We start from the raw sequence: 24,861 nt of genomic DNA on the forward strand, positions 1-24,861 counted from the left end.
GATTTCGATTTTATCCACAGTTTTTTTTTTTTGTTTTTTTTTTTCAAATCAAGTTTCAGTGCGCATGAGCATCTGCAGACATCACATCATACCAGAGTCCTGCACCGATGATTCAACGCTGGAACCCAGTTTAGTAAAGCCCAGTTTACCTCTCTCTATCTCTCTACCACCGCTCTACATAGATTTCCTGTACTCCGCTTTCCTTTTTTTCAATATACTTTGAGTACTAATGTGTTTGTTGTGTCAGCTTTGCTCACATTTGTTTACATTTTACAGAGACAAAACTTAAAACCACATGGCTAATTTGCATCAACTATAAGCGCTGAAAAAAAAAACAGCTCTCTCTTTGTGCGCTTGTGTCAGCCTAAAGGACACGACTCAGTGGAATATGAGTGTTCTTTCTGTGACAGAGGAAGTGCTGCTGATGCTCTGTGCTTCTATCGCATTGATGGTTCATGTAACTTTACAGGAACACCAGGTTTAAATCCTCTACTCCTCGCGTTGTGGCGATGAATTACTTCGCGGCGCTCAGACCTCGACACAGATCCGTAAATCCATAAATTGGGCTTTAGGAGCACTGCAAAAAAAACGCTGCTTTGACACTCCCAAAATCGTGTTGTCTGAGATCGCGATTTTCGGTCCAAAATGATAGATCGTTCAGCCGTATTTGTAGTGAGCAAACATTATAACCAGGGGAGTCATGGGGTCTTAATGGTCCTAAAAAGGTCTTAAATTTCTTGTTCTTAAAGTAAAGGCCTTAAAAAGTCTTAAATTATGTTGCCTCTTACTCCCTCTCTTCGTCTTTCTCTCCTTCTTTTCCTTTCTCTCTGCGTCTGTGTCGGCCTTTGTCTTTCTCTCATTCTCTACATTTCTTTCTCTATATCTGCGTCAGCCTCTTTCTCCCTTTCTTCATCTTTCTCTCACTCTTTTCATTTCTCTCTCTATATGTGCGTCAGCCTCTTTCTCCCTCTCTTCGTCTTTCTCTCGTTCTCTTCCTTTCTTTCTCTATATCTGCGTCAGCCTCTTTCTCCCTCTCTTCATCTTTCTCTCGTTCTTTTCCTTTCTTTCTCTATATCTGCGTCAGCCTCTTTCTCCCTCTCTTCATCTTTCTCTCGTTCTCTTTCCTTTCTTTCTCTATATCTGCGTCAGCCTCTTTCTCCCTCTTCTTTTCTCTCTTTCTTCTTTCTTTCTATATCTGTCTCTTCTCTCTCGTTCTCTCTCGTTCTCTTCCTTTCTGTCTCCCTGCCTCTCTTCCCCCTCCTCTCTCTCTCTTTCTCCCCTGCTTCCCTTTCTGTCTTTCTCACTCCCTCTCTCTTTCTCTCCTCCTCTCTTTCTCTTTCTCGGCCTCTCTCTCTCCACATGTTCTCTCTGTTATTGCTCTGTCAGGTCTGTTTTTCCTATTAATGTCTCCTCTCCTCCGCTCTCTTCCCCTCTCCTCCTCCTCTCCACTCCTCCACTCGTCTCGGGCTTATGGGCCCATTTGACAATTACTGCGGAATGAACAGATGAGACAGAAACAGAGGGGAGAGAGAGAGAGCGATGGGGAGATGCGGAGATGGAGAGATAGCAGAGATAGAGGGGAAGAGTGAAAGAGAGAAGGAAAGAGGAGAAACAGCAGAAAGAGAGACAGAGAGAGATAAGAGAGAGAATGAGGAGAAAGGGATGATAGAGAGAGGTGAAAGGTATTGCAGAGAAAGATAGAGAAAAAGAGGAGAGATAGTATAGACAGATATGAGGAGAACAGAAAAAGAGGGGAGACAGAAAGGGTGGAAAGAAAGATTGAGAGAACGGGGGATAGCAGAGAGAGAGAGGAGACTGTGGAGAGGAGAGACAGAGTAAAGATCGAGAGAGCAAAGAATGAGAAAAAAGAAGAAGGGAGAAAAGAGACAATAGCAAACATAGAAGAAAGAGAGAAGAGACAATGGAGAAATAGCAAACACAGGAGGAAAGAGAGAGAGAGCAAGACAGAGAGAGTGGAGAGGCAAAGATAGAGAGAGCAAAGAAAGAGAAGAGGAGAGAGCAAGAGACAATGCAGAAATAGCAGCGATAGGACGAGAGACAGAGAAACAGAGAGAAGAAAGACATTGCAAAGACAGAGAAGAGGAGAAGAGACAATGAAGAGAGAGCAGAGATAAGAAGAAGAGAGAGAGAGAAAGAGAGAGGAGGGTCATAGCAAAGACAGAGAAGAGAAGAGAGTAGAGACAATGCAGAAATAGAAGAGATAAGAAGAGACAGAAGAGAGACATAGCAAAGATAGAGAGAGTAAAAACCGAGAAAAGAAGAGGAGCAGAGAGATGAGACAATGAAGAGACAGCAGAGATAGGAAGAGAGAGAGAGAGAGAAGAGAGACATAGCAAAGATAGAGAAGAGAAGAGGGGGAGAGAGACGAGACGAGACAGCAGCGACAGGAAGAGAGAGAGAGAAAGAGAGAGAGAGGAGACAGCAAAGACAGAGAAGAGAAGAAGAGGAGGAGAGAGATAAGACAATGAAGAGACAGCAGAGATAGGAGGAGAGAGAGAGAGAGAAAGAGAGAGGGGAGTCATAGCAAAGACCGAGAAGAGGAGAGGAGGAGAGAGACAAGACAAAGCATAGCAGAGATAGGGAGAGAGAGAGAGAAACAGAAAGAGATAGAAAGAGAGAGAAGAGAGACATAGCAAGGACAGAGAAGAGAAGAGGAGGAGAGAGAAGGGACAATTAGGAGACAGCAGAGATTGTAGGAGGGAGAGAGAGAGAAAGAGAGAGAGAGGAGAGACATAGCAAAGACAGAGAGAGCAAAGAAAAGAAGAGGAGAGACAAGAGACAATGCAGAAATAGCAGGGATCGGAAGAGAGAGAGGAGAGGCACTGCAAAGACAGAAGAGAAGAGGAGGAGAGAGATGAGAAAATGAAGAGACAGCAGAGATAGGAGGAGAGAGAGAGAGAGAAAGAGAGAGGGGAGTCATAGCAAAGACCGAGAAGAGGAGAGGAGGAGAGAGACAAGACAAAGCATAGCAGAGATAGGGAGAGAGAGAAAGAGAGAGCAAAGAAAGAGACAAGAAGAGGAGAGGCAAGAGACAATGCAGAAATAGCAGAGATAGGAAGAGCTAGAGAGAGAAACAGAGAAAGAGAGAGAAGAGAGACATAGAGAAGAGAGCAAAGAAGAGAGAGAGAGAGAGAGAGAGAAGAGAAGAGAAGAGAAGAGAAGAGAAGAGAAGAGGGGGAGAGAGACGAGACAATGAAGAGAGAGCGGAGATAGGAGGCAGAGCAGAGATAGCAGTAAGCATAAAGCGTAATGAGGAGCAGATGAAGAGAATTCCCACTTCTCGGATGGTGTTTCGTAACAGTTTCCATTTAAAGCGTGTGTTGTGTGTCAGATATGTGCAACTCGTCTCTGAGGAACACAAATGAATGTAAGTGGACCTCCGTGTTCAACATGACCTCTGCTGTTCTGGACCACGGCTCAGGTTAGGGTTAGACTATTGGTGGTTTTCAGATTGTTGAAGGTAATGGTGTAATGATGTAATACTCCCAGATGGAGGCAAGAGACAGTTTTCAACATTGATTTCACTGTACTTGTAAATTCACAAATGTTGAACCTTATCATCTCTATAGTGACTAGAGCCAGGAACTCACAATATTACAACACAAATCAACCTTTTAACAACATTTATTTTAGCTGCTGCCCATCTGTATTAAATATTATTGGCCTATGTGTGTTGTGATGTAATAGTCTCTGAACATCTGAATCATCTGAACACATGGAAACTACAAGATGTGATTTGTGCATTTTGCTGTTGGGGGAAAAGCTCAGACTCGACTTTGATACTAAGGAATAGACTCGATACTCAATACTGATTCTCATACCACGATGAAAAAGAAAACACACACTTTCTTTAGATAATAGAATGTGATTTTCAGCGTTAAATCGTAGTACTTTCTTTCATATTACCATGTGGTCTTGTATCTGTGTAATCCAGGTAGGTTCCATAGTGGTCCATGTGTGTATACTAGTCTGTGTGCTCTTATACTTGGCATACAGCTCAAGATCATTCTAAAAGTAGGTCTGAATGTGAATGTGACTTGCCACGTTTACAGAGAGAGCTTTAATTCCTCTAGAAGACCATGTAAACACTTAATTCCTAATGAAAATGATTCCGAAGTAAGTGGGTGGTTTATTCTGATTTTTAAAGCCGAATTCATTTATTCCTCGATCATGTAAATGTTTATTCTTCTTAAAAATAATTGAGATGGTTCAGCGCATGTTCGTTGGTTGCCCTTCTGACGTGAAACCGGACGATCCGGCTCCACCAGTCCTGGCTTCGGACTTTCATCCACTTTCATCTGACTTTCATCCACTGTTCTTTGGATTTGTGAGCGGGATGTGGGAGTGGGCTGAGGTAGAGCAGCCGCTGACTCAGTTTGTCTTCTTCCTCCCTTCTCCGACACTCTTCCCTTCTCCTCCTCAGCTGACAGACGTAAAGTGTGATGAGAGAATTCTCCAGCTGCTGCACAATTATCATCAGAACGGCTGCAAAAAAAGTTTAGATCGTGTTTGTGTCCGTGGCATAATGACAAACAGAGATGACAGAAAAGCTGGTAGCAGCTGAAGTGTGTTTTCTTCTGGTCAACGTACTGTAAATATGTTCATGTCCCTGTCCAATCAGAACCTTTCCCCACCCCTGGACATTGAGCAGAGTTAAACAAAGGTGATTTAATGTGTTATCCATGTAAATCTCAATTCAGAATTATTATTTCCATGTAAACTCAAAGGAGAATATTTTAATTCCGAATTATTTAATTCAGAACAATTAATTTGGAATAAAAAAAACATCATGTAAACATGGCCAATGTGACTTTTTTAGTATTGAAACCTGCTAAAATGAGCATCTAGTTTCGATTCTAGTTTTAATATCGATTAGGGGTGTAACGATACGATATCATCACGGTATGAAGCTCACGGTACGGTATTTATTGCGATATCGTGGGAAAGCTCACGATATGGTGGGGAGGCTCACGATTAGGGACAATATCCACATCTCTTGGTATTATATTTTCACAATATATATCTCACAGTTCGATATTTATTGCAATATTTTGTGGAGGCTGCGAACAAAACTGAATATGCCACTTTTTCCTCTTAAAATACATTGACAAGACTTAATCCAGGGAATTAAGACTTAAAAGTGCTTAGAACTGTTATTTCTTCTTGTAGTCTACACTGAAATGAAGCAAAGGATCATGGTCTATGTAGTTCCTTCTGTATTTTTTTTTAGCTATTGCTGCACCATAACTCTTAATTTAAGCAAAGAGACTTGTAATTCGATATATTGTGATGGTCCACGATATTATTGTGAGACGATACAATATCACAATATTTCGGTTAGTGTTACATCCCTAATATCGATTAATATCAGATTTTTGATGCTTTTGACAAATCTCGGCTAAGACTTATACAGGTTATTGACTGAAGTATTTCCTTACATTTTGAGTTAATGTGAGTTTATTTAATGTCTGAGTCCAGATCACGACTACAATGATCAAAATATGAGTGTAGTTTGGATCTTGTCACCCATCGACTTTGTGGTCAGTTTGCTTTTCTTTTTATTTGTTGAAAAAATACCTGTACATTTAGTCATGGTTGTGGTCCTCTTTAATCTCCTTTTATTTCATTTTAACATTTACAAATCATCTTCTGTAGAACTGCTCCGCTACGGCCCAGCTCCTCTTCACTGTTAAACGTGTGTCGTCTGTGGAATGCAGAAGAACGAGTCAGCTTTTCCTGGTTCAGAGACTGTGGTGAAACCCAGACTCGAGATCTGAACTTTCCTCTTCTCTCCTTCTCACCTCATGAAAGCATTTACACACACACTGCGCACGAGTCTTACCTGAAACACATTTTCCAGTTTCTCTTTCTTTTTTTTTCTTTTTAAACCACTTTTGGCATAAGTTTTGACTATTTTTTGTTCCACAGTTTTATGGTTATCGGGGGGATTTGCAAGGTATGTTTAAACAGGGGTTATTACACTTGTATGGGGCATTAATTGTGAACCCGTCCAGTCCAGCTTTATTTATACAGCACATTTAACCAACACAAAGTCTCCAAAGTGCTGCACAGACTAGGCGCAATAAAAATTAAAGATGCATTGTGTAACTTTTCTGGTGGAGGGTCCTTCAAATGCTTTCTCCGTGGAAATGTTATTGCTTTGTCTGGAATGTTTTACAGGATGGCATTAAACCTTTTTACCTTCCCAGTGACCAAACCAGACCAAGTTACAGGTCAGATCTGTGGAGAGGCGACCCCGTTCACAGTCAAAACGCCTGTTTTTCTAGGAAATGTTGAGCTACAAAACAACCTGTAATTGAATAAATGTAAAGTAGAGCTGTTTAATGTCATACTGTGGAACATTCCAGACAGAAAAATGACACATTCATAGAAACAAGCAGGTGATGGATCCTCAACCAAAAAGTTACATGGTGGACGTTTAACAGATTTAGTAAAATAAAGCAAAACTAATAAAACAGCAAGTCAATAAAAATGTAAAAAAGCCCAAACAAACCTAAAATTAGGATATAGTACAACATCGTTTTGTACATGCTTGCATTTCTAACTGTAAGTAGGGCCCAGTAGAGATCGCTATATTACTCAAACACGTATGGAACAAAGTTAGAACATGGTAGAAAGGTCAAAAAAAGTTTCTGTATGAGGTTTTTGGTTATAAGTTTAGTTTTGCCCCGGTACATACTGTATATATTGTAAAAGCAGCTCTTAGGGTCAAAATAAGTCTGCTGTGTGCTGTCTGTGATTTTTTATTGACCGTGAACCAGGAAGTAACATTGGTGCGCAGTTAGTATGCTAGCAGTGGTGCGATGCCGGCCTCTGAAAGTTGTGGAAGTGCTTATAAACTCATCGCGGTAAAGGATAAAGTTGTGATTAAGAAAGTGAGGAATAAAATAAAGTATAGCTACAAATAGTTTAAAGTTTAAAACCGATTTTTTCATATTTTAATGCAGTGAAAATTGACTACAGCACCTTTAATTCAACAAATACATCTCTCTCACAAATTAAGTCAAGTTTTTGGATGTGGTCGCTGAGTTGTGGCAGAGTTAGCAATTTGGGGGCCCTAGGCGAGCTTGAGTTTGGGGCCCCCTATCACTATAATGCACCATTTTTTATTAATTTTGTTTTGTTTTTTTTAAACATATTTATTGTTCATTTTCCCCCATTGTTCTTGACACATGCACACCTCTATTTATTTAAATTATGGTGGATTGGAAGCTTGTCTTATTATTATTTTTTGCTAGTACATTTTTGATTACATATGACTATTATTATTTTTCTTATGATTATCATTTAGAAGTAAACTACTCTCATTTAATGTTAAGAAAATCAAATTGCTCTGAGGCCTTGGGCATTAGTGGCACTGAGGGCGATTGGTTGGGGGCCCCTCCAGGTTTTGGGGGCCCTAAGCAGCCGCCTACTTTTACCAAATGGTAGCGCCGCCTCTGCTCTTTTCTGTTTGGGAGAAGAACTCAGCCTAAATATGCAGAATCTGTGTGTTAAGCGTGTGTGAATGAAACAAAACACCACTCCAGGTCTGTTCGTGATGAGGAAACAACATTATGACAGATCAGAAAATACCGTAATAACAGTTAGACAGTTTAATGTTTGTTTAATTTTAGTACAATAAAGTCTTCCTGCTGTTGAACATTACATTGTTGTCCTCGAGTGCTGTGACCTCTCCCTCCCCCCGGGCTCACAGATAACAGTAGTTTTATATAAATGGATCTCGAAAAGGAAATGGCAAAAGCGGTTATAAAACTCACTCTGATGAGGCAGACTCTAATGTGGAGGATAATTTTCATTTTCCTGTTTCTGTTCTGATGAAACATTTAGAGACTTTGAGCTGCTGTGTCCTCATACCAGGATCACACAGAGCACTCAGATTTTCAACAAACACCCACAGTTATTACAGTTTCAAGGAGAAGGTTTAATACTCAATACTGATATCAAAACACTAATTAAAAAAAGACAACTGAACATAATTTTCAACATAAAATAATAGTACTTTTCTTAAGGATACTGTGTGGTCCTGTACTAGTTCCAGTATAGATTCCAGTTAGGTCCAATTAAAGCATTATTTTAGCATTGATGCATCTTTTTTTTTTTTTTAATAGTCATTTAATCCCTATATCCTTTCTGGTGGATGTTTTTTGGAGTTAGTACTAGTAGTGGTTCAGAGTATGGAAAGCCTGTTATTGCTGACCTTCATTAGCTAAAGAAAATATAGTGCTTTTTGCTAAAAGGATTAGAAATATTATAACCTCCAAACAGTGGGTTAGTTTTTACCATTTGTAGGTCTTATATTACGCAAAATTAACTCTTCTGAGCTTTGAACCATGTTATAATGTTGTTCCCTCCTCAAAAACCTTGAGTTTTGTTTCATTCACATGTTTGAGTAATCCTTTATTAATAGTCTGTCTACATCTCCAAAGCTCAAAATGTTCTGTTCCACATTGTGATGTCATGAAGTGGTGGTTTTCAAGTGAACAGCTCCTTTTACCTTTAGTTCAGTAGAGATAGGTAATTCTAGGACTGAAATCACCCAAATGATTCTAGTGAAGGTGTATTGAACAGAGTGGAACACTTCCTGTATTACCACATGACATCACAAAGTGGAACATAGTGTTCTGGTTAAGAGAGAGAACTATATAATATGATATGCAGGATTTAAGTGTTAAACATGTGTGAATGAAACAAAACACAACTCTACATCTGTTTGTGAAGAGGAAACTACATTATTAGCCAGGCTGGCGCCACCTAGTGCCTCCACTCAATTTAATTTCTCTTCAACGACTAGGTCAGGAATCAGAATACACTAGACAGTTTGCAAGAACCCTGGAAGTTGTAGACCATGCACCGACCAATCACCAAAGAGCTGTGAAGCCATGACGTTAAACTCAAGCATCTGTCTGGGTCCCTTTTGTGGAACATCACAACAGTAAACAAAGAGGTCGAGGTGGATGTAGACGAAGACAGACATTCTGTGTGGCCAATAGAGATGCGCGGATGGGCTATTTTTCATCCGCAACCGCGACACAAAACTCATCATCCGCCCACTGTCCATTTTGCACCGAAGGTTTTCAAAACCGCACCCGCCCGCCATCCGCCGATTGATTTTAGATATTAGAACAATCATACAGCAAACAAACTAAAGAACCTCGATAAAAATGCAAACTCTATAGCTCATTCATTCCAAAATTCGCTCAGCGTGTATGTTCGCATTCTTAATTGTCCGTAACAACCCCAGACTTACCTGGTTTTCTTGCACAGCAAATTAATTGACAATGTTTTCCGACTAGGCTATTTTTGAACCTTCTTGCTTTCGTGTTGGATGTTGTTACATTCTGAACATTCTGCCATTGCCCGATGTTATTTCAAAGTCATAGCCTCACTCCATCGGTCTTTCTTTAAGTTTTAAATACCCCGAGTGGCAGTCTACGCTATAATGTCTGCGTGTTTTAAAATATAACTGATATCGAAACAAAATAGAGAGATCATCTAATCCAGATGAACCTTTATTGAAATCAGGCAATGCCCTCTTTATATTCCAATTGAAATAGGCAAGAAAAAATATGCATAACTAAATAAATATGGCCCTATAGCCACTTACGTGTTGGCAAACAGCTGAAATAAATTAGAAATAATAAAATAAACTGCATATAATATGTGCCTCGTAAACCTTAGGCTATCAATAACCCGACACAACCTTAACCTTCAGAACATAAAAACGAGGTCAAATGTGCTAATTAAGGATATGACGTACACTTCATACTACAAGCATAAACAATGAGACTTGTCTTTTCAGATGTAGATAACAATACTAACAATAACTTTTTTTTTTTTTTTTTTGTAGTTAAACCGCCACCCGCCCGAATTTAATTAAAATATAATTTTTCGTCACGTCATCCGCCCGAGTTGCGGATTAACCGCGGATACCGCGGTTGTAACCACAATCCGCGCATCTCTAGTGGCCAACGGTTCCCGAGATCGAGGATTTAAAGCCGGGACAAAGAAAATGTTTGGTGAATTTTATCAAGGGGAAAGACGTTATTACCCTTCTTCCTATGGGATTTGGTGCATTACATACGTCATGACCAACAGCGATTGGTTAAATAAAAAAAGTACCCGCCTACCGTCGAGTGAAAGAATCCTAATGCTGCGAGGACAGACGGTTTCCACGAAGTGAAACCAGCTGATGAATCAGGCTACTAAGTTATAACATAGATCAGAAAATAGTGTAATAAGGGCCTTTTAATATTTGAATGAAAACCTTTGCAAGATCAGACCTGACCAAAGACAGTGTCAAAATTCAATGATTTCTCAGTTTTTATGGACCTGTCATCATTTCTGAGATTTTAATTTAGAATTTTACGTCATTCATCACCACAGTCAGACACTAATTCTCAGTTTTATTCTGATTTTCACCAGACCCATAAATGTGAATGACAGACTGCATTCACCGGACTGTAATAGGAGCAGCATTAGTGTTTAACATTAACGTTTGTCCTTGGGGTTAGCGGCGCTGTATTTCGCACTGGTGAACCGTAAACTCATGTTCATATTATAAAGATCAATGTACAGAGACCAGACTTAGATGGATTTCTGTTCAACCATTAACAACTAAACCAGATTTTACATTCACTGCATATTCGAGGCCACAGTGGGTTTTAAACTGGGATAAAGGGACCAGAGTAGACCAGTGTAGGGGATGTTTTTTCTGGTGGTACTCCAAAGTCTTTTGTTCAGATGTCTTTAAATGTAGTTGAGGGTTAAAGCAGACCTATTATGCAAGAGCTTTTCACCATTGTTTCCTTGACTTGAAGCTGTATTTGGAGGGATTCGTGCATGTTTGATCGCTTATTTTCAAGATGACATTTTGCCGATCAGTTTCTGTTTTCAGTGCCACCAGTATACACCCCCTGGTCTGTATTTACTTTGTTTTCAAATTTTATTTTCTTAAACAAATGAAAGAAATGAAGAAAAATCTGCAGCTGTGTGATGTGCAGCTAGCCATTAGAGGCGCAGACTCTTTTTTGTGATGATGCCACTGGGCACTGGAGTTTTCTAACGTAAAAGTCAGTGGACTTGTTTCTCTTATATCTCTTAAGTTTTTTAGATGAATATTGTGATTTAAATGTCCAAATTATTATATATGATCCGTTCATCAGAACTACTGTATATAGCAGACATAAGCACAATAGGTCTTTAAGGATCAGACAAATGTCAAAGGGCTATAAAATGAAAAAACATATATGTTTTTTAAAATGCAGAAATCTGTCCCCTGTTGGAAAAGTTACTATATGTTTTTTTGTTGGTTTTTTGACCATGTAACTTGGGGCTTTAAGCAACAACAAAAAATAGAGTAAAATAGAAGCTTTTTGCCCTGACTGCCCCGACTGTGAGGGGGCTTGCATCTCCACAAACCTGACTCCCAGGGCCTTCCCTCTCTTCTCTTCATGGAAATGTTGTTCATTTAGGAATAATTTCCACGTATGGCATAAAACTTGTCTACCTCCATGAAGAATGTATGGTTTTAACTTTCTATTTCCATGGAAGGATGCATGTGACATGACACCTCCAGAAAGTTACATGGTGTAGCTTTATGTTCTGCAGATCTTTGAATTCTACCTGATTTACTGGTTATTATGGTTTTAGACCTGTTTATGAGACTACTGTTTAAGACCTGATATAGATCTCATTTAGACCTGGTTTGGTCCTGGTTTAATTGTGTTTTAGTTCTGTCTTAGTCTTCAAACCACAATATTATATTTACTTGTTCTACAAAGTTTGCGCATCACTGCTCCTGACCCTGTCTCTTTCTCTGCTCTATTTTCTGTTCTGTTTTTGGATCAGAGGACAAAGTGTGCCTCACATGTGTTACCCACAATTCACAGTGCATACAGCTTTTCCTCTGTTTAAGTTACTTTTATTGACTTAAGATTAAAAACAAATGCAATCCTACTGATATGGCTGCACGTTATTGTAAAACATTATAATAAATATCATAAATATAAATATGAATGGTAAGTGCTGTAATATCTATAGTTTTACAATATTTTATATTTTTGACACAATATTTTCAGTTTATGTGTGCATGCCTTATTTTACATGGCACTCAATTCATCTCCAATTCAGTACTAATTAAAAAAAGCCACACATGGAACTTTTTAACCAAATAATTCACTAAAGTAAAAGCATTTCATTTTGGTTTAAAATCACTAAAAAGCAATGGGATTATTGGTTGAAAAAGTAATAAATACACTGTTTTAAACACTATACACCTTCAGTAGAGTCACTGGATGATTTCAACTCTGAAATTATCCATCTCCACCAGAGTCCTGCACGGGTCCATTTTTGGAGCCCCGCACTCTCCCCGACTAAACCAGGACTAAACCAGGACTAAACCAGGACTAATCTAGGACTGATTCCAGAACTAAACCAGGACTAAACTAGGACTAAAACAGGACTAAACCAGGACTCACTGTCGGGAGCTCGGAGTAGACTGTAAGGTGACTGCAGGCGAAAGGACTGGCGCAGGGCTCGCAAGTACACGACCCAGTGCAGGACTCTGATCTCTACTGAACTAAAGATAAAATGTAGTTGTTAACTTGAAAACTACTGCTTCATGACATCACAAGGTGGAACAGCTTTAACATATGGAACAAAATACAACTCCAGGTATGTTTCTGATGAGGAAACAACATTCTAAAATTACTTAAAGCTCATAAGAGTCATTTTGCGCAGTATAGGACCTTTAAAGTGCTTTAAAAATGGTGGTTATAAACGTGGTCGTATGAGGCTTTCTTAGATAATCATTTCAGTTTTAGCTTTAGCAAACAGAGCTATATTTGGCCGTGCTTTGTTGTTCTCTCCAGACACCATCCTTTCATGCTCAAGTAACTCTTCATTAATTATTTAGTTTGAAAACGAGTGACAGACAAAAGCCAGTTTGGTTATTTAAAATTCACTGTCTCACAGCGGTATACCTCTGTGTAATTGTAAGCGATATCTTCTTTCTATGTTTCACTTTTGTTTAGGGTTTTATTAACGCTCCAGACTGTATCTTTAAGGGTGATTTCATTGGTGGTAATACAATTTTAGTAATACAGTATTTGATAGCTGGTTGTAAACAGCAGTGAATAAATCACGTTTAAAGCTGCTGCCGTGTTCTTTGTCTCAATAAAAAATAAAGATGTCAAAATATGCAAATTCACTTAAGACTTTCGTTGCCAATTACCAATTCCCTCACAGCACAGCAATCCATACAGAATAAATATTTAAAGGCTGAGTGAAAAATAAAATAAGACAACAACAAACACAAATATGAATGCATTTATCAAAGTAATAGAAAATGACTGAAGTGAATATTGCAAAAGGGTTTCTATTGATTCACAAGGCGTCTTCACTTTGTAAAGGACTTGGGGGTTCGTCATCTGCTTCTTTCTATGGATATGTCACTGCCACCGCCTGGAATGTTCCACAGTATGACATTAAACAGCTCTGCTTTACATTTACTCAATTACAGGTGGTTTTATAGCTCGAAAATACCTAGGAAAACAGATATTCTGACTGTGAGCTGGGTCGCCTCTCCACAGATCTGACCTGTAACTTGGTCTGGTTTGGTCTCCATGAAGATAAAAAGGTTTCATTTATACTGTGAAACATTCCAGACAAAACAATAACAAGCATTTCACTGACCCTCCACTGGAAAAGTTACACAGTGCACCTTTAATGGTCCTGTATTAGACTAAATAGATTCTTGTGAGCATTAAGTCATGATAGAACGTCGTTTCCTCATCACAAACAGACCTGGAGTTGTGTTTTGTTCCACTCACACATGTTTAACACACAAATTCTGCATACTTGTGATGTCATGTGGTAATACAGGAAGTGCTCCACTGTGTTTTTAAACTCCATACACCTTCACTAGAATCATTTGGATAATTTCAGCTCTGGAATTGCCTATCTTTACTGAGCAAAAAGGGTAGCTGTTCACGTAAACTACCACTGCATGACATCACAAAGTGCAACAGAGTTTTATGAGCTTTGGAGATGTAGACAGACTAATGATGCAATTGCTCAAACAAGTGTAAATGAAACAAAACAAAACTCTGCTTATGCTTTTGATAAGATAACATTTTTAGCATGGCTTAAAGCTCAGAGTCAATTCCGTGTAAAACAGAAAAAAGCATGAATTACGATTTAACCAAAATAGCGGATTGCCACAGCGATGAGATCATAATTGGATTTTTATATCACCCAGCTGCTATTTATTATGTATCTATTGTGCAAAAGCAGAATATTGAAAGATGCCCAGTCACAGGAACATTTAAAAGTACTTTACAAACGTAACACCATTCAGTTGAGATAGTGAACTGATCGGCAGTAGCTAACAGCGTACTATTGACATCTTATGGAACGGATTTCCAATAGTGGACCCACCCACCACAGTCTGTACAAAGAACTATACATCACTGTCACTGCAGGGCCATCCTTATGAGTCTGGAAATGTTGTATTTTAACAGTGTAAATTACTGAGTTGTTTTAATCAGAAGGTTTTTCTTGTGCACAGTGTATTGTACATTTATTAACATGATTCATAATGTTTAGTATCTGGATTTGTATTGTAACCTGTTTATTTATTGACCTTTTTGAGTTGAGTTGAGGTTTTTCTAATTTGCTTCTTTACGCCCCATTTCAAGAACAATCAATTCTGCAATGTTCCGTTACACCTCAAGAAATCTTGGTTCTCTTGGCAAATAATCTAAAACTGATTTATATTCTGAGGACAATAAGGTTTACATAAGTATCGATACTCAGATACAAATTTTTCTAGTACCAAAACTAAATACTCATATCAAAAGTATTGGTACTGAAAATACCACATAAAAAGGCAAAATCAAATTTTTCCTGAATTGTCCTGAAAAATAGTTTTTCAGCTGCAACAGCAGCAGTAGTAAGACCACATGTTAATATAAAAGTAATATAAAAGTACTATTTATTTTTGTTGAAATAGTCTATGTAAAATAGTGTTTTCTGTTATCATTATTGTATAATTTACAATAATGATAACAGAAAACAGAGAGAAATCAGGATAAAAATACATACAACAGAAATATACATATGGGCTAGTACTATTATATAATATATAATAGTATGTATGTGTATGTATGTATGTATGTATGTGTATAATTGTATGTGTTTTTATCCTGATTTCTCTCAACAACAATACAAGTGTAGAGATGATAAAGTTGACTAAAAATGGTTTTGAGTTTTTCTTTAGTATCAAAATCAAGTAACAGCAGCACCTCCTCTGTGAACTATCTGTAGGAAACATTTCATCTTGTCTCGTTGAGGCTCATGTCATCTCTCCTCTGTAAAAACACTTGTATTGATTTATTTATTTCTCCTTCTGTTCTTCTGTTCTGCCTCAGGGTATCTGCGTCCGTCTGAACCCCTGGTCCTGAAGGTCTCCTCTGATTGGACAAACACCCCCCCTCCCCTCCCTGAAGACCACCATGACCCAGGAGGGGCAGGCTCTGCCCTCTCCCACCCCGCCCGAGAGCCCCTCAGAGTGGGACACAACCACCACGGGGCTCCCTAACACAGACAGAGAACCAGGAGAGAAGGATGGAGTAGAGGAGAGAGAGGAGGTGAAAGAGGAGACGAGAGAGGGAAGTGCAGACGGAGGAGAGACAGAGGACGGGACGAGAGAGAGAAGAGCAGATGTAAATTCAACGGGACAGCAGCAGAAAGAGGAGGAGGAAGAGGAGCGGGCAGAAGAAGCAGAGGGAGAGAGAGAGGAAGCTGAGGAAGAGCGAGAGGAGATGGCCCCGACTACAGAGGAAGACATGATGCAACAGAATGACAGGTCAGTGTCTTATGTCTGTACAGTGAAGCTTTAACTTTATATCACTGCTTTTTTCATACACTACTACTAGTTCTAATCACTAAGATGAACGATGAATAATGCAACGTAAAGTATGTTTGGGTGTAAAAAAAAAAAAAAAACACAATATAAATCAAAAGAATTATTATTATTGCAGTGTAGCTCTGAGTCCTCATAAACAGAGACATAATTAAAAGTGACTGTAGCAGCATTTGAGCCTGTGCCGTTTGACTACACGATCAAATCAAGTTCATTTTGACTCCTTTACAACAACATGAAGATGAACAAAGATTAACAAAGTACTTCAAATATGAAATTTAAATGAGCTTTTTTTTAGATTCACAGACGTAATTAAATAAATGTATATTAGATCTGTTTAATACATGTATGACATATCTATAGAAACAAGGAGGTGACGAACCACCGCCCAAAAAGCTACATAGTGCACCTTTAAGATAAAATATAATATTTGGGAGTCTATTACTGCCATCATGCATGTGTCCTACAGTTTAATAGATTTTAAAGGTGCATTGTGTAACTTTTCTGGCCGAGGGTCCTTCTTTTTTCTGTGGAAGTTTGACATTAAACAGATCTACTTTACATTTATTCCCTTACAGGTGATTTTATAGCTCAAAAATACCTAGAAAAACAGCCATTGTCATTGTATACGGGTCGCCTCTCCACAGATCTGACCTGTAACTTGGTCTGGTTTGGTTTCCATGAAGATAGAAAGGTTGAATATCATATTGTGAAACATTACAGACTTGCTGGAGAAAAGCATTTCACGGACCCTCCACCAGAAAAGTTACACAATGCAGCTTCAAAATCAACACGTCTTTTTGACTGATCAGAAACTCCCGTTATGTAATGATGTAATGACGATGTGAGTATAATCTAGTAACATTAACCTCCGAATGATCCAGATACTTGAATGGTTCTGAGCTCTCCCAGTGCGGTTGGGCCTGTATATAATTAGCCCTAATGCTTCACTTGTTACAATGAAAGCAGCTACAAATGAAAACGATTGCTTTGACATTTGCAGCGCCGAGAGATTCCACAGAAATTATTTTGCGCTGAGAAAATAGCCCCAGATTTGGTTAGTGGCTAAAAACATGCTTTGTGATATAATGAAAGAGTTTAGACTGTGGATATGAGGTGAGAAAATGAAATAAACAGAATAATACAGTGAATAGCAGGACTGTGCAGCATTTAAAAAATTTAGCAATATGTGATATGGCTGTTAAGAACTGCAGTATCGATATTATTGAGATATTTTTGTGTACTTCTTGACTCAGTGATTTTAGTTATAGGAAAGCAAAAAAAAAACTTTCAAACTTTCGACCATGTTATAACTGTTCCCTTATCAAAAACATGCCTGAAGAGGTTTTAGATGTCATCCATGCATGTTTGAGTAATTTAGCGACCACTCCCAGACCTATTCCTACGTCTATTCGAACTGTCCTTGCTCCTTGCTGTAAGATTCTGTTCAATGCTCCGCCCGCAAGCCTACGTCACCCATGCTCCCACACGACAGTTCTTCCCGTTGACACGAACACGGGTATTTTTAAAAACTGAGACATTTCCCTCTGTTTGTACCCATCTTTTACATGCAAATGGTAAATTCGCAAATCTTTATAAAAACTCCGGCTCGAGTGGAAATACTGGAAAACTCCGATTTGGCATTTGTCAAGTGAGATAAATGGCGCTTTAGACAGATGATGTGCCAAAAGTGCGACCAATGTTTACCTTTTGCTCTGATGATGATTATGGAGCATTCAGAGCAGCAGTCGTGTTTCTTCTGGTGCAAACACTTTTCATGTGTTTACATTTGCACACACAGCTGATGTTTCATATCCATAACTGGAGATGAATCAGAGGAGTTCAGCAATTTTGACACCTCTTTAACAGATCTGTGGAGAGGTGAGCCTGCTGAATAATGCATGTTTTTCAAGGTATTTTTGAGTAATACTTACAACTGTAATGAAATAAATGCTACAGGTTTGAATCTAATCCAGGTGCTGCCCAGAGGCTTGGTGTAGTTATGACGGCGCTCAATGGCGTATTTATGCATTTTGATGTAAACAAAAACTTTTTTGAAAATAATGCTGTGTGCACAATGTTATTTAGCAAAATGGAGTGAGGTAAATATTCGTTTCTCAACATACCTGCCTATGTGTAAATGTAGCCTAAATGTACAAAAACGTGATCCAAAACTGTACACAACAAGTTCATGAATCTGAAGCAATGTGCGGTAGTTTCATTAGGGGGATGCAGGATTGTGTTGTGATAGCGCTCTGAAGGGGGAGTGACTTAACGCTCAGAGCAAAGGAAAGGAAGACTCAAAGCATCCAAAACAAGAGTGAAACTTATAAAGCATGTTAATACTAATAATAATTAGTTTTCAGCTAATATAGCATTTTCCAAATAATAAAAGGTAATGTGGTGATCTGATCATGTTATGTGTTAGCAGTTAATACCCCATAGAAATGTAATACCCCCTCTTTAATAAAATCAGCTTTATATAACATATTTCTTTTAAAAAAAAAACAATTAATTTTGTCAGATGTTGTGCCTTGGTGTTGCTGTATACTAATACATAAAAAAAAAATGAATATCATGAATAAATTCTATATTTTTGGTCTCATACTAGTACTGAGTATGTTACAATATCGATTACTGCGATACTAATACTTTTGCAATATATTGTTCAGCCCTAGGGAATAGTCTTTTTGTTGGGTATGTCAGTTCACCGGTGCATTACAGTAGCAGTATATTCTCTTATTAAAATGAGTGGGACTGCAGTGATGTGACAGGCAGCAGTTATGAGCGCTGCTTTTGAGTCTGCACTGAATCCGACAGCACCTTTTCATCTGCCTTCAATTGTCAGAGAGACCATTCAAGCTGAAATACATCTATATATATGCACACTTCATCTCTCTGACTGTTAAAGTGAATATAAATGACACAAAGGAAATGATGCTGTGTAAAAAGGCAGAGGAGGATTCAAAGTGTTTTCTAAGGAGCCCACGTGTCATAAAGATACAGTATGGAAGTGCATTAGAATATAACTGAGAGGAATTTTGGCTATGTAAAAGATAGCCGCCAGGGCAGTAGGGAGCAAAGCAGTTCATGACCATGTTATAAGCCTCTCAGTAAATCTTGGCTGTCTATTTACATATTTGACCAGTACTGCACCCAAACATGTTTAGAAGCTCAGATTCTTCACTGTGGAGTTGACAAACAAAATGATGGTAAATGGTCACATTTTTATAGAGCGCTTTTCCACCTTCAAGGCATTCTGAGCATTTTACATCAAGGAACCACTCACCCATTCACACAGACATTCATACACCAGTGTACGCAGACACTGGGGGCGAGGTGAGTTAAGTGTAGGACCCAAGGACACAACAACAGCTCCCACAATCATCTGTGGGAGCTGGAATCGCACTGCCAACCTCTGGGTCAGTGGATCTGAGGCCCAGCCATTGATGTTTTATAGGGGTATGCATTGGCCTGAGTCTGATGATACAATACATATCATGATATCCATGTCACGATTCGATATATCCCAATACTAAAACATAGGACAATATATTGTGATTTTAATTATTTATTTATTTTTTATTATTTAATTACTTCTATTAATACAGTCAACTGCACCTTCACGAGAACACACTTGTATGAAATATAATTTATAAAAATGTTTAAATCATGAGAACAGTTAATGTAAATCATGCATTTAAAAAAAAATTGATTCAGATGCATTTTGAATCGATTAGAGAATTGTGCAATGAAGTATCAGGATATATCACTGAATCGATTTTTTCTTACATCCCTAGTGTTTTATGTGTTATGACTAACACTCAGCTCAGCTTCTGTCCCTCACAGTGACGTAAACGTGCACGCACAGTGTGGATATTCTGATGGTGGTGGTGAGGAGGTCTATCGCTGCTTTGGCTGGAATGTTCCACAGCATGGCATTAAACCTGACCAGCTTGTCTCTATTCAGTTACAGGCGTTTTCAAATGTGAACTAAACCTTCAGAAACATGTATTCCTACTGTGTGCAGGACATCAAGTCTGGGAAGTTTGCTGGAATAACTAGTCTTTTTGATAATGTCTTTAAAAACTGCCCCAGTATCTCTCACTCATGTCTTTGTATGTTGATGCAGACTGGCCAATGGCATCGGAGAGGATGAAGATGATGCAGAGGAGGACGGGGTGGCAGAGGAGCAGAGGGGAAACCTGGACACTTTCAGCTCCAACTTTGAGTCCACGGTGGAGCAGGCTGACACCGAAGTACAGGACGAAGAGGAGGAAGAAGAGGAGGAGGGGGGGGTCCCTGAGGAGCGCGACGGCCCCGAAAACCAGGACACCTTCAGCTCTGCGTTTGAACAGATCGTAGAGCAGGTGGAGACTCAAGCAGAAGATGAGGAGGAGGGAGAGGAGGAGGAAGAGCAAATTAAAGTGGACATTCTGAAGGACGGTTTTAGCTCTACGTTCGAGAGGATCATGGAGTCCGCTCTTCTCCGAGGCGGGACGTGCTACAGCAGCTTAGACTCTCTCGACGTCCTGTCTCTCACCGATGAAACGGACAGCTGCATGAGTTTCGACGCGCCCCTGACTCCGCTCATCCAGCAGAGGGCGCTAATGCAGTGTCCCGAGCCGCTGGAGCTGGAGCTGGCCACTGTGCAGGAGCAGGAGGGGGGCGCGGAGGGGGACGAGGGGAGAGAGGGGGAGGAGGAGGGGGCAGTGAGGGGGTCACCGCTAAGGACCACCATCCCGGGGAGCAGGTCAGAGTTCGTCCTGAGCCAACCGGGGAGATGGGCCATTCCCAACGGATACCACACGGATGAGGCCGGAGCGATGCTGGGAGCAATGCACAACTCTGTCAGGTAAGAACAGTGGCTATACAAACTCACTATTTACCTTATTCTACCTCGCCCACTTTTGTCTCTAAATACTCCTAAACCGCGCTTTCATGTGGCGGCACTTCCACTTAAACAGGAATCATGTCATTGGAGAATTTGAGAAAAGTTTTGCTGATTAAATGACATAAAGTTGGTTCATTTGTGTAAAATGTTCAGTTTTCGCGCACGTCAACACTTCACTGATTCTCTGGGGGGCTCTAAAACGGCTTTATAGTCCCTATTGAACTTATTTGCTGTTCAGATCAGCAGCCCCACACAAAATAATACAACTCAAATGATGATGCCGATGCCCGCAGCAACTTCTGGAACAAGGTGAAGAGTGAATCTTCTGTGCTTATCATGTCAACAATCTCTGCATTTTGAACTTTGACTTTTTCGTGCAATAATTGAAATAGATCGACTAGTAAGGATTTTTCCATGGCTGATGCTGATACTGATTTTTTAGAATGCGAAGAAACTGATCGCCTGTAAGCTCTGCCGATATTTTTGGGCTGATATTTTTGGACCAGTTAGGATCTATTTTATTATTTTGTCCAAATTATGTGATTTAAATTTACTACAAACTCACACCAAACTCCTTTTTTTTACCACAAACCTATAAGAGAGCTGTGCAGTCACATTTTGTGCAGCTATCTCTTCGTATTTAAGTGTCAATTAACGGTGCACTGTGTAACTTTTCTGAAGAGGGTCCTCCAACCTGTTTGTCTCCATGGAGATGCTAAAGCTTTGGTTTAAATTGTCCACAAGATGACATTAAACTAATCTGTCAACTATTATTCAACTACAGGTGTTATTCGTTGCTCAAAAATATCTTAAAAGGCATACATTCTTATTATGAGTGATTTCACCTCTCCACAAATCTCACTTGTAATTTGGCTTGCAAGTCTTCATGGAGATTTACAAGTTTATGTCCATACTGTGGAACATTCTGAGCACATCTCCATGGAGACAAGCAGGTGACAGACTCTCCACAGTGCATCTTTAAGTCTAAGTTTAGTTTTTTTTTATGCAGCGGATTGACCAAAACAAAATATCGACTAATGCTGGAGATTTAAGGCTGATAGCTGATACTCTAAAAAGTTCAAATATCGGTGAAATATATTGATCTCTAATAATAATTTTACTGTGGCTCATTTGTGCTGATTGAGATGACGTTGCTATTTGTGATCATTTTAATTTCATTATTATAATTTCATCATTTACATTCAATTTAATGTGAAGATGTTTACCAAATAATCATTTTAGCAACAAATTCAACCTGAAAATAACAATCTGTCACATTTACATTAAAGAGCACATATTATGCTGGGACTTGTTATAAACTATAACCAACATTATAATACAAATTACTGTAGAACTGAGAGGCCTCCCATGTAGTCATAGTATTTTAATTTTTGAAACATGGCTTCACAGCATTTATATCTACTTGTATGACCCAGAGTTGTCATTTTTTATAATCACAAACATGTACAGAGTAGTGGGCGGAGACAGGGGGAAAGTGAAAACAAGATTTTCCAAGCATTCAAGCTTCAAATGCAGGACGATACAGGAGGAAGACAATGATGAGGGAATCTCATTATAACAGCTCATTAAAGTTAATGACGCATTCACAGACTATTTGAGACCGATTATGAATACTAAGCAGAGAACGCAAGTCTTGGAGGTAGAGTAGTTTGGTTCTAAGCTTCAACTCTTTTTATTCATGTGATTTTTAAGCCATGTTATACCATTATACCATGTTGTTACCTCCTCAAAAATATCTGAAGTTGTGTTTTGTTTCATTGACACATGCTTGAGTAACTCTTTATTTCTGTCTACATCTCCAAAGCTCAAAATGCTCTGTTCCAACTTGTGATGTCATGTAGTGGCTAACTTTTACCTTTTGCTCAGTAGACATTGGTAATTCCAGAGCTGAAAGTATCTAAATGATTGCAGTGAAGGTTTGTGGAATTTAAAAACACAGTGGAGCGCTTCCTGTGTCACTACATGACATCACAAGGTGGAACAGAGCGTTTTCAGTTTGAGAGAAGAACTCAGCCTAAATATGCAGGATTGGTGTGTTAAACATGTGTGAATGAAACAAAACACAACTCCAGGTCTGTTTGTGATGAGGAAACAACATTATAACATAGAAGTTTAATTTGGGAGATTTAAGAGATGGGATATAGGTTCTTGACAAATATTCTTTAGTCTGAAGTGACTTATTCTAGTTTAACAGAGCTATACAGTTGTGGTCTTGTGTTCCATCACCAAAACAGCCATACATTGTTCTGTGCTGAAGTTAATTTTGGTAGTATGTGAAATACAATACACTTTTTTTCCTGCAAACACATTGTAATTTCACAAGTGAGTGGTTTGAAACACAAATATAGATTCTATGTGTCTGCCATGACAATGTAAACAATGCAAACCTATATACTCTGTCTTTTGTTATTTTTGGGTTAGTTTAAATTCAGACTGTACCAAGAATGTCCCCATGTGGTGCTCTGGCTCTGTAAGCTGCAGTGTGGTTGATACTGTAGATGCCTGTGCCTGGGTTTGAACAGCAGGAGGTGAGGAGAGACGGAGCTACAGAAATACGAGGGATGAGAAGGTGGCATTTGAAAAGAGAGATAAAAGCTCCTATATGTCCTCGTGTGTGGAGCTCAGACTATACAGAAACACAGCTTAAAGAGAAAGTGCGCAATTTATGTTATATACGAAGAAACAGTATCATCTTAGTATGGATATTATGCACTTGGAGATCAGATGTATGCAACTATGTGCTTCAGTTTTGGCTTAATCAACTATATAATCTATAATGTTTAAACAAATTAACTCCGTACGGATCTGAGGATAAAAAATAGTTAATTAGAGGTTGTTGGAACTGAGAAACACAATTGTAAACGAGACAATGGACGGTTGGAGTGATGCTTTTGAAGAATTGTATGTTCAGTGGATTAAAGTTTTTGAAAATTAAATGAATAGTAACGCATTGGATTTATATAGGGATTAACCCCTTTGACCACCACTAATCATTTATACACACACCGCTTTCTTACTGGGTGAAGTGTCTTGCCTAAGGACACAACAACAGATTTTGCCACAGGCTCCCCAAGTGTGGCTGCTGGTATTCCCAGTGATCCCAGTACGAGCCCCGACCTTGCTTAGGCCCTGTTTACACGTACACAGGTATTTTTAAAAACTGAGACATTTCCCGTAGTTTGTGCCCATCTTTTACACGCAAACAACAAATTCGCCTCTGAAAATGAATCTTTCTAAAAACCCTTGCTAGAGTGGTGATTCTGGAAGACTCCGGTTTGGCATTTGCGTGTAAAGTGAGATAAACGTGATAAATGAGTTTTAGGAGCTGAGGTGCCAAAAGTATAACCAGTGTTTCCTGTTTGCTCTGATGATGATGATGATGAAGCATTCAGAGCAGCAGTCGCATTTCTTCTTCACTTTTCATGTTTTTGCATTTGCACACACAGCTGATGTATCATATCCATGACCAGAGACCAATGACAGCTTTAACAGATCTGTGGAGAGGCGAGCTCGCTCAGTAATGCACGTTTTTCAAGGTATTTGTGAGTAATACTTACAACTGTAATCAGGGTAACCGCAGGGTCTTAAAAGTCTTAAAAAGGTCTTACATTTCATGTTTCTAAATTAAGGCCTTAAAAAATCTTAAATTATGTTGTCAAAGTCTTAATTTTTTTGTATACTCAACCGGGCAGTGCAGTGTTAAACGGAGGAAAAAAAACAACAACAACAAAAAAAAACAACAACATGAAGCTGAAGTTTGCCTAATCAAAGTGCACTAATGCATCTGTATTTGTCACAATGTGCGTTTGGTTTGGTAAATGTGTAGAAGCTGAATCCCACCACAAAACCGGAATGTAACCCCAGTTAGGAACTTGAAAAAAACAGGTTTAAAAATCCTACCCACTTTCTTCACTTTTTTCAGTTTTGTGTAAAGTGCCAGGGGAAGTTCTCTTAAAGAAGGTGTTCTCAAACTATGGGT

General features: G+C 39.0%; 1 protein-coding gene across 1 annotated transcript in view; it reads left to right on the forward strand.

Moving 5' to 3' along the window:
- Positions 1–24,861, forward strand: part of psd2 (pleckstrin and Sec7 domain containing 2) — a 104,331-nt gene that overhangs the window by 25,638 nt on the left and 53,832 nt on the right. The window contains exons 2-3 of the mRNA XM_020917859.2: positions 15,474–15,910; positions 20,100–20,822. Coding sequence (XP_020773518.2) covers positions 15,558–15,910; positions 20,100–20,822 — 1,076 coding nt within the window. The 5' untranslated portion in view covers positions 15,474–15,557. The remainder of the gene's footprint in view (positions 1–15,473; positions 15,911–20,099; positions 20,823–24,861) is intronic.

The sequence above is a fragment of the Boleophthalmus pectinirostris genome, unplaced genomic scaffold (genome assembly GCF_026225935.1).
Source record: "Boleophthalmus pectinirostris isolate CB_2022bp ecotype Guang Dong unplaced genomic scaffold, ASM2622593v1 HiC_scaffold_23, whole genome shotgun sequence".
Taxonomy (NCBI): Eukaryota; Metazoa; Chordata; class Actinopteri; order Gobiiformes; family Gobiidae; genus Boleophthalmus; species Boleophthalmus pectinirostris.